Source organism: Natrix helvetica (assembly GCF_964273705.1).
Source record: "Natrix helvetica genome assembly, chromosome: 1".
Lineage (NCBI taxonomy): Eukaryota > Metazoa > Chordata > Lepidosauria > Squamata > Natricidae > Natrix > Natrix helvetica.
This window is the reverse complement of record NC_138548.1, coordinates 164,834,813-164,852,485: the sequence shown is the minus strand read 5'-3', so window position 1 is coordinate 164,852,485 and position 17,673 is coordinate 164,834,813. Positions and strand designations below refer to the sequence as shown.

Here is a 17,673-nt window from a genome sequence, read left to right as displayed (position 1 = left end):
AGATACATTTATTCCTTATTTCCTCAACTAAGTATCAAATTACCGTAAACAACACTTTTAAAAACCTTTTCCTTTCCTTATAATTCAAAAAGGGGAAAGTTAAGTTAGGAGTTAGGTTTCATTTATCTAAATAGAATCTAATGTAATGTCATTATTTTTTTGAAAATTGCAATTGGAGAAATTAATTAATTTTTTTATCACCTAATTCTTTATTTCAAAGAAAACCTCGCTGGAATTTGCTTTCTTGCAGGTATGTCCAACAAATATTCGATTTCATTGGAAGTGCAAAATACTGCATACATATAAGTATTATGTTTCTTTTTATTACCTAAAGACAACACACAGACTATTGTTAAATACCATGAATAAGATTTTTACCTTAGGTTAATAAATAGTTGTACCAAAAATAATTTGGCCTTTTTTGTTATATTATTTTGCCTCTTTGTAGAAGCTGTTACACTTTTCCCTAAACTATAAGAATAATTCCAATGGAAGTAGATTGGGGCTTATCATTAAATGGAGGATTGATATAGTACCTTGAAGGTGCTGCTACAAAATCAAGCCAAGGAGAAAATAATTCATTAGACAACCTCAAGCACTCAAAATATGAAAAGGATAACTTTTGCAGTCATTTCTTTTTCCGTTCATAGGTTTAAGCAGCACTTTTTTTTTTGTCCCTGTATCAATACTGGATCAGAGTAACGGAAATAACAAAGAACAGTGAACTAGAATATCATGCTAATGGAAATACTAGACTTAAGTAAAATGTACCTGATTAAAAGTAGACACCCCCCCAAAAAAGAACCTTTTGCACCTGATTAGCTCTACCATTTTGGTGGAGTCTCAGACGCCAGAAGTGTGGGCAGGGTCCTTAGTCCTTCTTGGTCCCTAAGATAACTTATTTCAGGCACAAGAATGCTATCCAGCTGCTGTCAGATGCTTTCGCAGTGTTGTTTCATAGGAAAGGGAGAATTGACATCTTGTGCTTTGATTCAAGGAGAAGACTACATCAAGCTTATAATGTGCTAAAAAAGCCTCCAACAGAACCCAAGGCTGCGCTAATGTCCTTCCTCCCAGGGGAATTCTGTGGCAGGCTCCCCATTCTCACATTCGTTGTCAGTTATTTTAAGAACAATTTCAAACCTTCTCCGTGGAAAGTCAGTGCTCTGTGCAATAAAAAATAAAAACCTATTTCTGAAAAAAAGCATCAACGGGATTTTCTCTGAAGTATTCCAGGGCCTTTCGGTTTCTCTTTGTTTTGTTTGCCAACAGTGTGTCGGTTAGATTTCTTTGAATAATTGACTTTCACCCATCCGCCTTCGCTGACTTTGCTTTCTTCCTCTTCTTCTTCTGTTTCAGTTTTCACGGGCATCCCTGGTATTGATTTGTGCTGCTGTGGGTAATGAGGGTGTTTTCTCTCATGCGTCCTTGGCAGATGTTGATATTGATTGAAGGTTGACTGGGAAGATCTAGAATATTTCCCAGCATTTCTCACTGTCCCTGGAGCAGTTGGGTTTCTTACCAAACGCTTTCCAGCCGCCACCCCTCCGGGAGAGACGCTGCTATGATAGTTATTTCTGTTTCTGGTTTTGGAGCCACCGCCCCTTTCCGATGGACTATCCGAAGTTGAAGTTGCACTGGAGCTGCTGCTTCCCTTGGAATTCAGATGTAAAGATGATAAATAGGTTGTTGGCGATGAGCTTCTTGACTGAATGAGCGGGGTAATATGATAGGTAGTGGGCACTGAAGTCCGCCTCACAGCAGCAGCATAAGTGTCTTGATTGTGAAGGTAGGGTAAGAAATGGGTTAAGTTGTTGGGACTGTGGGGACGGGAATGTTGGAGAGAAGGGCTGCTGGTCACACGGTGCATTTTCAGTGCATTCATCCACTGACAGTCAATACCTGGAACAGAACAAAAGTCACCATCAGCTTTAATCCCAAGTAGCCACAAGAGATCAAATAAGATCCTGATATTACCCCTTTGACAGCTGTAGCTATTGGGGTCATTAATTTGCTCCGGGAGCCATCATGGATTGACTCTTCCTTGCAATCTCCAGTGGAGTATAGTAATTCAAGGCACCAAGGCTAGAAATTGAGGGAATGGTGAGTTTCAGTCCCACTTTAGGCATGAAGCCAGCTGGATGACTTTTGAGCCAGACACTCTCCCCTTGAACTAAGAAGAAGGCAGAGGCAAACCACTTCCAAAAATCTTGCCAAGTACATTTGCAGGGATTTGTCCAGGCAATTGCTGAGAGTCAAGACTGATTGGAAGGCGCGCGCGCACACACACACTCACACACACAATATGAACTTCCTATCTGAAAGTGCATCTTCAGGTGTAATGTTTCTACAGTTGAACTCTGTTCTTCAGACACTGTTATGATGATTTTAATTGCAGAGATTTGCAATGTAACTTTAACCACCTCACTGATTAGACAGAGTTTCCGTTAACTACACATACTCCCAACACAACCCCCACCCCACCCCCAAGCAAACAGCACATCACAGATCTTTAGAGCTGACATCTTTCATCAGTATCTTTTGGTTCAAAACTGATGATATAGGTGCAATTCAGAAGTACTCCAAGTGGGACACAAGTCATTACAACTTTAATTACATCTTTAAAACTTACTGAAAATAATAAGGCATAATTAACAGAATGTCTCTTTCTGTATACATGAGAACTCTTAAGGTGTTATTAAACAACAAATCTATGATTTCTGGGCCTCCGTTGGGCACAAAAGGTGTCTGGGTGACCTTTGGGCCAGTCCCTCTCTCTCAACCCATCTCACAGGGTTGCTGTTGTGGGGGAGATAGGATGAGGAAGGAATATTAGCTACATCTCCTTGAGTTGTAAAAAATGAAAGTGACAAATAAACATAATAAATATTAAATGCCCCCTGCAAAAGCTTTTGTTTCTTTCCTGATGAACTGCAGACCCTTTGAATGAGTTATCACTCATAACTCATTCAAAGGGGGGGGGGGGGCTTAAGATAAACAGGTTTAAAAAGCACTGCATTAGACTCTGAACATTTGCGTACTACAAATATATTAGTTGTGTTGGTTATTCTTACTTCAAACAGTAAGGACAGCAGAGGGTTTTAGGCGCAGAACAAGGGGTGAGGGAGGAGCAGTCAAGAATTATAAGAGGTAAAATGGGGTTCTTAATCATCTACAATCTGTTGAGTCTTTAAAAAATTCCCATCTCCTAACAATGAAACAAAGAGACCCCAAATTTTGCTTCCACACAATTTGAGGGTACAAAATGGATGGTGATTTCAGGCCAACCTTTTACATTCAAAAATGTAACTTGTCAGAATATTCATGAACTGGCAGAGACATGGCAACAGGTCAGCCATTGGGGACTAGCTGGAATAGGACATGGTAACAAAGTCAGCCAATGTATAGGTATGGCAACTGGGTCAGCCAATGGGAACTATTTGGTGACTGAGAGTCATGCCAGACAGCTCAAATCCTGCGCATGGCTTACCTATGTAGCTCTGAGTCTGTGCAAGAGAACTAATCTAGTTTAAATTCTGAGCTCTGAAACGAAACTAGTCCGGAGTTGTCTGCTGCTCTGAAACTGAAGAACCACTCTTGGTATTGTACATATACTCATGTATTATTATGTATATAAAGAACTTAATGAATTATGTTGAATCAGTTATCTATGTGTGCTTTCTGGATTTGATTTCTGCAACAAACTCTGACATAACTTTCTCATTTAAAGCAATCTTCAACATTAGAGTGAAGTGCTAGATTTTCCTTAGACCTCCCAGTCCCCATCTAGAGGCCAGTGAGTTATACTATATTGCCAAAAGTATTCGCTCACCCATCCAAATAAGAATCAGGTGTTCCAATCACTTCCATGGCCACAGGGGTATAAAATCAAGTACCTAGGCATGCAGACTGTTTTTACAAACATTTGTGAAAGAATAGGTCGCTCTCAGGAGCTCAGTGAATTCCAGCGTGGAACTGTGATAGGATGCCACCTGTGCAACAAATCCAGTCGTGACATTTCCTCGCTCCTAAATATTCCACAGTCAACTGTCAGATGTATTATAAGAAGGTGGAAGTGTTTGGGAAGAACAGCAACTCAGCTACAAAGTGGTAGGCCACGTAAACTCGTCCAACATCAGTGTGTGACCTCACAAATGCGCTTCTGGAAGAATGGTCAAAAATTCCCATAAACACACTCCTAAACCTTGTGGACAGCCTTCCCAGAAGAGTTGAAGCTGTTACAGCTGCAAAGGGTGGACCGACGTCATATTGAACCCTATGGATTAGGAATGGGATGTCACTTACAGTAAGTTCATATGCAAGTAAAGGCAGGTGAGCGGATACTTTTGGCAATATAGTGTACTTTATAGATCATAGTTCCTCAACCTCAGCAACTTTAAGAAGTGTGGACTTCAACTTGCAGAATTCTCCATCCAGCAACTTAAACGCTGCGTTAGAGAGACCATCTTAGCAAGTCTGGCTTTGAGGGAAGACGTGCCGGTTTTTGAAAAGGTTTTGTTTCTCTGGCATATGCTCTTTCTCCAAACATTGCCTCAGTCGACTTACTGGAATTGGATCGGCTCCGAGGGTTGCCTTCCACGTTTGGAAGAGATGTTTGTATTTTCAGCTGTACTGATTTCACTTCATCCTGCAATTTCACCTGACTCCATTGCACTTGCTGAATGTGCTTGGTAGATTTGGGAGAGTGGACATCAGCCTATCCAAGAGAGAAAAACAAGCTCTTCTTTAAAACCCCATAAGAACAGGCCCCATTGGCCCACATTTTTAATGTCCGATTCTGAAACAGATAGTTCAGGTAGTCCTCGACTTACGACCACAACGGAGCCCAAAATTTCTCTTGTTAACTGAGAGATTTGTTTTAAGTGGGTTTTGCCCATTTTACGACCTTTTTCCCCCACAGCTGTTAAGTGAATCACTGCAGTTGATAAGTTAGTAAGACGGTTGTTAAGTGAATCTGGCTTCCCCATTGACTTTATTTGTCAGAAGGTCGCAAAAGGAGATCACATGATCTTGGGACACAGCAATAGCCAAATTCTGATCACCTGATCATGGGGATGCCACAAAGGTCGTAAGTGTGAAAAATGGCCGTATGTCACTTTTTTCAGTGCATTGTAATTTTGAATAGTCACTAAATGAACTGTTGTAAGTCGAGAACTACTTGTAATATCAACCCCCATCTAGAAAAATGTTTGTTTGTTTTTTAGACAAGGAACCCAATGCAAAGTATTTTTGTGCCCTTCCACCTCAGCAGTGATGGACATTCTTTTAACTATTGGGTTGTAATAGAATCATGTAGTAGCCATGGTAATCTTTTCTGCAAGGGGAAAAAGTCACTGCTGGGGTCTGCTTGTGGCAACGTCTCTTTAAACTTGCTGCCAGTCTCTAATTCCTGTGAGGAATCTGCAGTTTGAAAGGAGCCTGGGGTTGTTTCCCCAGTTCACAGACAGCGGCTCTTCTCCACTTCTGAGGCAGGCAAGGCCAGAATTTCCCTGTCAGTCTCTCTCACTGCTTGAATCCTTGTGACAGATAGAGCTGAGATTTCAATTATTAACCTCAGTGTGAAGTATCCCATTATGAAACACCTTTTTTTTTTGGTAAATATCCAAAACCCTACTCATACAAAGACTAATTCCCTCCCTGTTATATGTTGCTAAATTGGTTCTGTTTTTTTTTTCCTTCTTGCCCCTTTCCCTTTCCCCGTTGTATCACTAGCCTGCTAATTAGCGATGTGTCAAAAAGAAAAGAAAGGTGATCCCTTCAATAAATGTTACCTACCCCAACGGTTACTCAAAGGGAAAAAAAGAGAGAAAAGAAACTTTTAAAAACTTACACGATCAAGTTTTCCCAGGGAGCAGTCTGAACGCGGTTTACAGCATTCAGATTTATAGGACATTGGTCATTTAAAAGTAATTACAAACCTTTTCAAAAATGAGCCCGAAAATTTAGAAATGCAGATTTCTCGTTGTGCAATCATGTTGGCAGAATGAGTGACTCGTTTTTATTTCTCTTTAAATACTAACCTCGTAAGTCACTGTGCACTCGACAGTCTGATCTTTTCCTATCCCCACAATCCACTTCTCCATCACAAATGGAGGCTGCAAGAAAAAAAACACAACATTTATAGGTATCCTTTGCCTTACTCCTCCCACTTTGGAGGGGCTGTTTTTTTTATTTACCTCAAGACTTTTACATGTCTGACTCTGTTAAAACATGTACATTTTTAAAATATAGATTTAAAAAGTGGAAAATTTCTACAAAGGTTGTGATCTAATTTACCATTGCTGTGGGGCTGTAATTTCAGCATATAAAAGAAACGGGCTCTAATTTTCTCTTTGAATCTAAATTTGGCCAAGGAGAATCCCCTCCCAATTTCTCATTCTGACAGGTTATGAATATTCATAAGGGGAATTCTATAATTAGCAGAGCTTTGCATGCTTCAAAAATGATTTGGAAGAGATGGTTCCCAAACATGCCAGAGAACAAGCATATCACCTCTTTAAAGCAGGCATGTTTTTTTTTTTAAAAGAGGAATCAACTCTGACCACATCCTACAGAAATCCAAAGAAAGGTGTAGCTGCTTTAATGGGATGCTGTGCTCATATCCCAGTATGGCACGCGTGCCATAGGTTCGGCATCACTGTCCTAGGATGACCCGCTGGACGGAGTTCCTCGCAGTGTATTTGTATACGCTGCTATACCATCCGGGCAAGCAGCTCGGGCATGCAGATGCCCTGAGCCGCTGCCCCCTTCCTGGCACTGACCCTTCTCCAGTGCCCTCTCTCTCTATCCTGTCCATAGCTTCCCTCGACCTTCCTCTGACAGCCTCGGACGTAGCAACCCACACCAAGGCCGACCCTGTTCTTTCTCAGGTGGTCTCCTGGGTTCTGAGAGGCTGGCCTTTGGGCAAAGTGTCGGAGGAGTTTCGCCCATTCAAAACCCACCAGCATGAGCTGGCCATCCATAGCGGGTGCCTACTCTGGGGCGATAGGGTCGTCATCCCCGTCCCCTTCACCACCAGGTGCTTACTCGTCTCCACGGGGACCACCCGGGCATAGCGCGTATGAAGGCATTGGCACGCAACTATGTTTGGTGGCCCCGCCTGGACGACGAAATAGCGACCTGGGTGGCGGGTTGCTCTGTATGCCAGCTGTCACGCCCCGCTCCGCCTGCGGCACCGGCCCAAAAATGGGACACCCATAGAGGACCTTGGTCTAGAGTCCATGTGGACTTCACGGCCCCTTTCCATGGCCACGTTTTCTTGGTGGCTGTAGATGTGTATTCTCGTTGGGTGGAGCTAGTCCTCATGATGTCCACCACAGCAGAGAGTAGGGCCTTACAACGTCTTTTTACTACACACGGACTGCCGGACGTCCTAGTGTCCGACAACGGGCCGCAGTTTGCATCTACGGCCTTCCAAAAATTCTTGGCCATGCAGGGCATCCGCCACGTGCCCACCGCCCCCTACCACCCTGCATGCAATGGCCGGGCGGAACGTGCCGTCCGTTCGGCCAAAGAGGCATTAGGCAGAATGGAACGGGGCGATTGGCTGGCAAGGGTGGCCGCTTACCTGCTAGGTCAGCACTCCACCCCTTGCCCCATCGACAACAAATGCCCCGCTGAGCTCCTGATGGGCCGGCGCCTGCGGACACCCCTGGATAGAATGCATCCGCTCTATTCAGGGGGCCAGCCTCGCAACCTGGGGGGCCCTCCCCGTTCATTCGGGGTGGGGGATTTGGTCTGGGCAAGGAGTTTTTCGGGGGATCCTAGGTGGGTGGCCGCCACCGTCTCAGAAATAACTGGTCCCTGTTCTTACAGGGTCCACTTCCTTGATGGCACCGAGTGGCGGCGCCATGTGGATCAACTAAGGCACCGCCACCCAACTGAGACATCCACTCAAACCGACCAGTCGAGCCCGGCCACCAACGCCTTGCAGCCGGTCTCTCTTCCGCCGCCGCCGACAACCCCAATTCCTTGTGGGGCCTTCCCCCAGACAGCCTTCGCTCAGATCCGGAGCGGATGGGCCCCCTTCAGTGGACCAGAGGAGCCGCCAACAGTGAGTCTTGTGAGACCATTCTGGGAGGAGTTTGATTCTGTTGCCCCCGAGGATTTGGATAGGTTGCGTGGACGGCTGCGACCGACCACATGTTTAATGGACCCGTGTCCCTCCTGGTTGGTACTGGCATCCTGGGAAGTGACACGAGGCTGGCTACTGGGCTTGGTGAACGCCTCTTTGAGCGAGGGGTCCTTACCTGCCGCCTTGAAAGAGGCGGTGGTGAGGGCCTTACTCAAGAGGCCTTCCCTTGACCCGACGGAGCTAGCTAATTATCGTCCAGTCTCCAACCTTCCCTTTTTAGCGAAGGTTGTAGAGAATGTGGTGGCACAGCAGTTTCCACGACACCTTGAGGAATCCGAATATCTAGACCTACGCCAGTCCGGCTTCCGGCCTGGACACAGCACGGAGACGGCCTTAGTTGCGTTGGTCGATGATCTCTGGAGGGCCAGAGATAGGGGTTGTTCCTCTATCCTGGTCCTATTAGATCTCTCGGCGGCTTTTGATACCATCGACCATGGTATCCTATTGCGCCGGCTGGGGGGGATGGGAGTCGGAGGCACCGTTCTGAGGTGGTTCGGCTCCTACCTCTCCGACCGGACGCAATGTGTGTTGGCAGGGGGGCAGAGGTCGACCCTAAGGCCACTCACTTGTGGGGTGCCTCAGGGGTTGGTCCTCTCGCCCCTTCTGTTCAACGCATATGTGAAGCCGCTGGGGGAGATCATCCGTGGTTTTGGGGTGGAGTATCATCTGTACGCTGATGATACGCAGCTGTACATTTTCACCCCAGACCACCCCAACGAGGCTGTCGAGGTGATGATCCGGTGTTTGGAAGCCGTCGGGGTCTGGATGGGGGACAACAGACTCAAGCTCAACCCCTCCAAGACTGAGTGGCTGTGGCTACCGGCACCCCGGTTCAGTCAGTTGATTCCATCACTGACCATAGGGGGCGAGCAATTGCCCCCTGTGGAACGGGCGCGCAATTTGGGTGTCCTCCTAGATGCCCGGCTGTCAATGGATGACCATGTGGCAGCCGTGGCAAGGGGGGCATTCCACCAGGTTCGCCTGGTGCGCCAATTGCGCCCCCTACTGGACCGGGATGCCCTACGCACGGTCACTCATGCACTGGTGACGTCTCGGCTGGACTACTGCAATGCCCTCTACATGGGGCTTCCCTTGGGACGCGCTCGAAGACTGCAGCTAGTCCAGAACGCAGCCGCGCGGGCTATTATGGGGAGTACTAGGTACTCCCACGTAACACCGCTCCTGCGCGAGCTGCACTGGCTGCCTGTGGTCTTTCGGGTGCGTTTCAAGGTGTTAATTACCATCTTTAAAGCGCTCCATGGCTCAGGACCTAGGTACTTGCGGGATCGCATCCTACCACACACTTCCCTGCGACCGATTCGCTCTCACAGGGAAGGACTCCTCCGGGTGCCGTCCACTAAGCAATGCCAACGGGCGGCGCCTAGGAGTAGAGCCTTCTCTGTGATGGGCCCAACCCTCTGGAATGACCTCCCCCCCCGATATCAGAACCACCACCGACTTCCGCTCCTTTCGACAAAAACTGAAGACTCACCTGTTCCGTTTAGCCGGCCTGGCCCATTCATAGTCTTATTCTACCTCCTGGCAGATATTTTAATTGGGTATTTTTAGGGTTATTTAAATATTGTTTTTAACTGCTTTGCTTTATGTACAGTTTCTTATTGCCTCCTCTTTTATGTTTTATGTTTGTATTTTCTATCTATTGATGTGTTTTATCTGACTGTACACCGCCCCGAGTCCCTCTGGGGAGAGGAGGCGGTATAAAAGTCCAAATAAAAGTAAAAGTAAAGTAAGTAAAGCCTTGCCTGCCCGGTTGCCTCTCCCAGGCAGTCGTTCCAATTGCCGACCCCTTCCATTCGCACCCCTCCGGGTTTACCGCAGCCAGAGGCCTTTCCCCAGTCAGGCCTCGCCTATCCAGATGCCGCCTCCTGGCAATTACACTTGAGCCCGCCTCCATCGATGCGCCCCCTCGCCCTGTCCTACCTGGGCCTTCGGGTCCGCCCTCTAGTGCAGGCCGGGATGACGTCACCCGGAGCTACACTCTCTTCAGGGAGGAGCTACCACGGGCACCTCTTCCTCCGCCGACTCCTCCTCCTCAACTGAGGTGTTCTGGGCGGGTCGGCGCCGCCCCACCGACCTTAGCAAGTACGCATGTGCAACTTACACCCCTGCGTCCTCGCTGGGGGGGGGGAGGAGTGTTATGTCCTCGACATACGACCTGACAGCCAGCAACAGCCAAGCCGCACCTGATTGGCTAAGACGCGGCTTGGCTGAGCGCAGGCTGTCTGACCGTTCTGATTGGCTGTCCTGCTTGACAGCTCCCATATAAATAGCTGTCAAGCAGGGAAGGTGCTGAATCACTCTGTACATGGTTATATTAAGCCTGTTACAATAAAGCGTTCTAATTCTCCTCAGAATCGTCTCGCCTCATTCCTTCGCCTAATCTTCTAACGAAACCATTATAACTAAAGCTAGTATCTAACAACACCATTGTCTCAAAATGATGTAAGGGTTTCTTAACTGTAGGGCTCACTTTCTATTCAATCAATTGTCTGTTCAACTCTGGGCAGGCAGTTCTAGGTTAGTTAAGATAACAGCAATGCACAGGCATCTTTGTAATGATGTTTAAATTGCAGCACCGGGATTACCTAATTCCTCCAAAGTTATTTGTTACGAAACGATTCTGCTGGCTAGCTTTGTAGCTGTTACTGTGCCTTAAGCTGAGGTTGTTCTTCTACAAGACTTCCCCCTTGGCTTTAATATCACCGACTGACAGATCCCATGATCTCTTTGGAAGGACAGATCTGGCAGGAAGATTGTGACAAGTTTTGAATCCATACCAGTGGTGGGTTGCCAATTTTTTTACTACCAGTTCGGGCGCGCTCCTGGGCGCGTGTGACGTTTCTGCACATGCGCAGAAGCGTTCAGGTGGGTGGTGGAGCCTCCCACCGTTGCTACTACCAGTTTGCCTGATCCAGCCAAACCAGGAGCAACCCACCTCTGATCCATACATATCTGGTGTCATAAAATTCATGACACTTCCAGATGTTTCCAGATAATACCAAGGCCTGGGTCAGGTATGACTTGCATGTAAGCATGACACCTGTGTCATTTAGGGGAAATCTTTGGATTTTAAGGTGCAGCTTTTAGGGGGGGGCACAGGTGGCTGCAGAGGGGGTTTGAATGAAGAACCAGGAAAGACCCAGTGCATGTACATAGTTTATCTTATCTCTAGATCCTAGCCAGGGTTTATTGGGAAAAGTTGTATTATAATTAACTGAATAACTAAATGTGACTCCAATTGCAACCATACAACATTCTTCTTACTGCTTAAAAACAAAATATTGGAGTAGAGTGTGAAATACCTCCTTAGCTAGCTTCATCACATTGGTTACATTGTGTGTGTGTTTGTTTGGCCCTTGTAATTTGTACCCTTTTGTTCTGGGGCAATTTCTTAGAGATATTTGCTTTGTTATAAGTCATAGCTAATAACTGGCGGAATGTTTCTGAAGCCACAGACAGTTTCCTTTGGGAACTAGGATTTTAATCTGAGGGACATTTAGCATTAACATTCTTTGACTTTATTTTAAAAGCTACCCTGTTTTATAATGTTATTCATGTCAAAATTATGGCTGTGGCTGCCTTTATTAAAGCTGAATGGTTTTAATTTTTAAAAATAAATAAAGCGTCCCATCAAGTCACAAATGAAGAATTAGCTTCTTCAGTTATAGTCACGTCAACCATCACCAGGGAATACCTAGCCAAATTCCACCTTCCTACTCCACAGTTTTGGCAGGCATGTATTCCTGTGGTCCACGGATTCCAGAACATTCCTGCAGCGACACAATTCAGCCACTTCCCTTTTGGAGACCACCTTGGTTAGCAACCATTCCCAAATAGGACAGTAATACAATACAATACAATACAATACAATACAATACAATAGTAGAGTTGGAAGGGACTTTGGAGGTCTTCTAGTCCAACCCCCCGCCTAGGCAGGAAAGCCTATACCGTTTCAGACAAATAGCCATCCAACATCTTCTAAAAGACTTCCAGTGTTTATCCAGTAATAAATGGTATTTCTTTTTCTGACCAGTGAGTGCATTTGTGACCAAATTTCTTGCACCTGACAACCAAAGTCCTCAGTGTGAAACTGATTAAGGTCTAGTCAGGCAGCAGCGCTAGCTGGCCAGAGGGTTCTAATGAACTGATTAAGGTCACAGAGCTGAGCTTGTGCTTAGTACTTTTTAGGGATGTGCTGCGCTGCAGAGAAAAGCAACTCGGGAAGAGATCACTTATTTGAGCAATCTCTCAGCTCTGAGAGGGGGCAACAAAAGGAGAAAAATTGGCTGGATGCCAGGCACTGTGTAAGAGAACTTTACAAGATGGCAGCAACCGGTGATTTTCACAACGTCTCTCTCTCAGACATGTATTCGTTTAGTGACCATTTCATTTTCAAAGTTGTTGGAACAGAATACGGTAGCTAAACAAGGAGAGAGTGTTGGGAACTGTCACACAGCAGAGTGAAATTCAATCTGTGCATATTAATCTAATTCACAGATCCCCAACCTTTGTGGCTTGGCGGTCCAACTTGGTGGTCCAACTGGGGGAAGGGACTGTGCGTTTGTTTTTGTAGTGGGTCTTCAGTTAAACTCGATTCCTAAGAGGTTTTGTGTTAGTCTTTACAATCTGCTAATCTAGGTTAGACAGGATAGCAGTCTTTCAATATTTGAGGGATTGCCACAAGGAAAAGGAGGGAGTCAACCTATTTTCCAAATCACCTGAAGGCAAGACAAGAAACAATGGATGGAAACTAACCAAGGAGAGAAGCAACCTGGACTGCATGCACATGCAGCTCTTGCATGCACGTGCACAATTGCCTATGGGCCTGCCACTTGCACAAGCTGAGCTGCGCACATGATATTCCCACCAGCCAATTCCGAATAGGCCACGGCTCAGTAGTGGACTGCAGCACAGTGGTTGGGGACCCCTGATCTAATTCTCACCAGGAACATCTATCTCTCACTGGTCTTAGATTCATGGCACTCCAAGCCAGTTTCTGTGGTTTACGATAAGATTTTTGTCACTGCAGACCAAGGAGAAGACATGTTGAATGTTACATAGGTATATACTGTAGGTTGGTCCAGATGACGAACATTTTAAAACATAAAAATGTATTAATGGCTCAATCTCAGGTTTGAGGCAGAAGTTGATTGATCAAACATTGTATTTTCGGTGTATTGGAATCCCTGAAAAATGTACTTTAAAGCAGGGGTCCCCAACCCCTGGTCTATGAACTGGCACCAGTCCACGGCATGCCAGCAACAAGGCCACACAAACAAGTGAAGCCCCATCCATGGGAGGCCGGCAGCATGCAAATCCATGCAACCTCTCTCCAGAGAACTGGTCCCAGAAAGTCCAGTTGCCTCTTGAAAAAGCACCTTTGAAACAACCATTACCTGGATGATTGAGAATCTCTATAGACATTACCATGACTACAAAACTTACCTTTGTCATTTTTATAATCTCAACATCAGGTATATTAGTGTTAAACATCACGTCTTTTATGTAAGTTATTGCAATTTCATCCCCATCCATTTCCATATACGTTTTCCACTTGCAATCCTAGTTTTGGAAAAAAGACACAACATATTAAATTGCAATGTGTTCTGCTATGAACAGAACACTTTTCCTCCGATCTCTCCAGCCATCAACCCCTCCCCCCCATATTAGTAATTATATACATTTTTATGAATAAGTATATAGAGTTGAACTGCGATATGATGAAACAATAAAAAAGTAGCCTGAAAAGCAAAAGTTATTTGAGTTTCTGTCACATGAGAAGAAGTAATCAACTTTGCTGGTTCGATGGATGGTTTAAGCTGAACCACTGTTGCCTGGTCTCTGGAGTAGCACAAGCGGCTACAACACCTTTTCCCAAGTGTGTTTCTCTTCCACTGAGAGGTACAAACCCAAAAATGTCAGGTCTGGGGATTACCAGGGGACTGGTACAGTGGCGAAATTCTTTTTTTTTTTTTTTACTACCGATTCTGCGGGCGTGGTTTGGTGGGCATGGCAGGGGAAGGATACTGCAAAATCCCCATTCCCACCCCACTCTGGGGCCAGCTAGGGGTGGTTTTTATCGGTTCTCCGAACTATTCAAAATTTCCGCTACCGGTTCTCCAGAACCTGTCAGAATCTGCTAAATTTCACCCCTGGACTGGTAACATTCCAAGATAGGTCCATTATTGTAGTTAACATCCACTCTCTTCTTTTTAATATTTTGATAATGGTGATTTTTTATTTTGATACTTGTTCTGTGCCGCCCATAGTCACTTTTTTTGTGAGGTGGAAGGCTATACAGATTTGATGTATAAATAAGCGAGGGATGGAATTCGGACTCTCTTCTAATATCCCGGCGCTGTGGGGCAGGAAGAAAAATGGAAGAAGCAAGTCTCCGAAAAATAAGTTTTAAGCACCAAAATAAAATGCCAAAATAGAAATATGCTTCCTTAGAGAGCAAGAACAATATGTTTGGGCGTTTCTGAAATAATCGATGTTCAGTTACTTTTTTACATACATATATAATCTCACTTTTAGAGTAAGCCATGTTATATGAAGTTCCCCCCCAAAAAAGAATAGGAAGTGGCAAACTGAAGAAATTAAGTTTTAAGATAAGATTGGAAAAGCAAATATAGAAAGATAGTCCCCATCGTATGACCACAATTGGGATCAAAATCTAGTCGTAAATTGTCATGGTTCTAAGCAGTGGTGGCATTCAAATAATTTAACAACCGGTTCTCTGCCCTAATGATTTCTTCCAACAACCAGTTCACCAAACTGCTCAGAAAGTTAACAACGGGTTCTCCCAAAGTGGTGTGAACTGGCTGAATCCCACCACTGGTTCTAAGTCGAGACACTTATGTGACCGTTTTTGTTTTTTTTTTAGATTTTTTATAGTTGTTAAACAAATCACTGTAGTTAAGAAAATGTCACGGTCGTTAAGCAATGCTGTTTCAAATGGGCATTTTTTAGATCTTATTTCTTCTTTGCTCCCCACACTTTGAAAGTGCTCCATTCCCACTGCATTCAAGATAGCGTTGTTTCTTCTCGCACCCAGTTCCAAAAAGGGCTGTGACCAGAGATATGATATTATACTGTACATAACCATTTCTGATTTGTTTTGACCCATTCTTTCTCTGTTATCATTTGCATCTTGCTCACCATTTTTCTACCGGTGTATGCTTCTCTTAAAACTTCTCATCCATTTCCCCATCTTTAGTAATGTTCCCTCAAGGTGCACAAAATAGATACTTGCTTTAAGGTTTGTTTTTTTTCTGCTTATATATGACTTACAATTATTCACTCTGTTTTCAGTCTCAAACACTATGTGGCCTTTAATGTAATCAATTTCAGGTGTATACTCCTTCTTGCATCATACAAACTAGCTAACATTTGTTAGTGATTTCTTCTTTCAAATCCCTGACTCCCCTTGTTTCTTTGCCCTTTTGGCTTCCCTACACCACAGCACTCCTTGCCACCAGTGGTGGCGGCGTCAGTACTGGGGCTGGGAAAGAGGCCTGGGGCCTTCAGCAGTCTCAGCCAGTTGCCACCATCCCTGGGCTTCTACTTTGCCCTCCTGTTGCCACTGCCACCAAAGAATAATGCCTCAATCCCCAAGCTACAGCCTGCCACCCCCACCCCCAGTGCCACAGTTGAAGCTCTGTGACGCATTGGCCAGGGCGAATGGGTGGGGGTGGGCCAGCCGAGGAGAAAAGGCAGTGGTAAATGGCCAGAGACGGAACCCTGCTGGAGAAGCAGGCGTGGCCAAGAGTAGGAGTCAAAAAAGTCCCATTCCGGGCCATTTTTGCAACGCTTTAGAAAAGCCTTCAAGGCCTTCCAAAGCATTGCGAGAACGGCGTGGGTCATAAGTGTAACCAGCCTGCCTAGAACCCAACTTTAGGCAATGGACACTATTATTGTTTGTTCAGTGCCGCTATAACTTCAAACTGCTGCTGAATGGATGGTCATTAAGTGAGGATTACCTGTAATCCCATTTTGTAGTTAAGCTAATTTGGATGTAATTCGCCTGAGTTTCTAGAGAGGACAATCCACGTGGAAGTCAACTACTCCGTTACCACAGATTCATGTTTTTTGTTCGCAACTGAATTAGGCTAATTATGTAAAATTTCACAAACACCTACATACCGCCTGCCCCCCACCCCCCGCCATTTTATGTTCCTGCCTCCCTCCTGCATTCCATTTTAACACGGATTGCTATAGTCAGGATAATTAATCAGGCATTGCTGCAGAGCTGCCTGGAAAAAAAAATCCCAACCCGAGGGATTTGGTACTCCATTTCCCTCAAAAGAAAGCTCTTAGACCCCAGTTAGCAATGCCCCATTACCTCTTATGGAGTCAGTCCAAGGACAAATATTCCAGGGATACGAAATGAAAATATCCTGCCAGTATAAAGCAGGGCTTTTCAGTGTCGATGGCTTGATATGTTGCCGAATAGGATCAACAGTATAATACATGTGTTAGATTTAACTATATGTATTTTAGACTTGCTGCTTATTTTTAACTTATGAATGCAGAAACGTTTCTCTTTTCATTCTCTTCGTGTATCAAAATGAAAGGCTACGGCTGTCTGACTCAGTGGTGTAATCTTAAAAGGTGGTGTATAGAATACAGTGGAGGAGAAAAGCATGTTTTAAATGGTAAATGTAACTTTACTCTCCACATCTATTGCTAGTGGGTGATGGGTGTTCTATCAACAGTACAGCTGAAGTTTTGATGTGGAATTAAATGGCATCACCACGACAATCTTCTTAGCATAGGAAGAAAGGAAATCTTTTCCATGGAACTACGGAAGATAAGTTAAAATGGGGTGGTGGTGAATGTTTAATAGAATTCTTTAAATATGTGACAAGAGAAAATGGCAAGTCCTCACAAGTCAAAGCAAAGCAAGGAACTGTGGAGGTATTGCAGTGCAATCTCAAAAGCCGAGTCTTCTGATTTCACTGAAAATTACTCCCCTTTAAACATGTACAAGATTGGATTTCAATGCGTTTTCTTGCTTTTTCTCATTATGCTGGTCCATAAGTCTAATTCTAGTAGGCCAAAGGAGATCCAATTCCAAGTACTCATTTCTGCATATTGCCAGAGGTATAAAGAATGCAAACACATGATGGTAAATGTAAATAAGCCCAGTTACTTAAAAAAAATATCCAGCAATAGCTTCTGGTGGTTGAAACATAATGATCCCATAGGAAACACTGCTACTCTATATAAATGGAGAGTAACTTATATAGGTTCCATGCCCCTAATTTATTTTTTTCTTTATTTGTTTACTTGTATCTTGCCTTTATTATTTTTCCAAATAACTCAAGGAGGTGAAACATACGTTTTCATCCTCTCTCTCTCTCTCTCTCTCTCTCTCCCTCCCTCCCTCCCTCCCTCCCTCTCTCTCTCTCTCTCTCTCTCTCTCTCTCTCTCTCTCCCCCCTTCCCCTCCTCTCATTGTTTGCTAATTTAGGTTAACAAAAATAACTATAAATA

At 44.7% G+C, this 17,673-nt stretch overlaps 1 protein-coding gene across 2 annotated transcripts in view; it reads right to left on the bottom strand.

Moving 5' to 3' along the window:
• Positions 1 to 303: 303 nt before the first annotated feature.
• MAP3K20 (mitogen-activated protein kinase kinase kinase 20) overlaps positions 304 to 17,673 on the bottom strand; it is a 125,255-nt gene continuing 107,885 nt past the window's right edge. For both annotated transcript variants that reach the window (XM_081936301.1, XM_081936305.1), the window contains 4 exons: positions 13,622 to 13,738; positions 6,042 to 6,116; positions 4,567 to 4,717; positions 304 to 1,902 (listed from right to left, as the gene is read on the bottom strand). In XM_081936301.1, the coding sequence (XP_081792427.1) occupies positions 1,208 to 1,902; positions 4,567 to 4,717; positions 6,042 to 6,116; positions 13,622 to 13,738 (1,038 nt within the window). In that variant the 3' untranslated portion in view covers positions 304 to 1,207. The remainder of the gene's footprint in view (positions 1,903 to 4,566; positions 4,718 to 6,041; positions 6,117 to 13,621; positions 13,739 to 17,673) is intronic.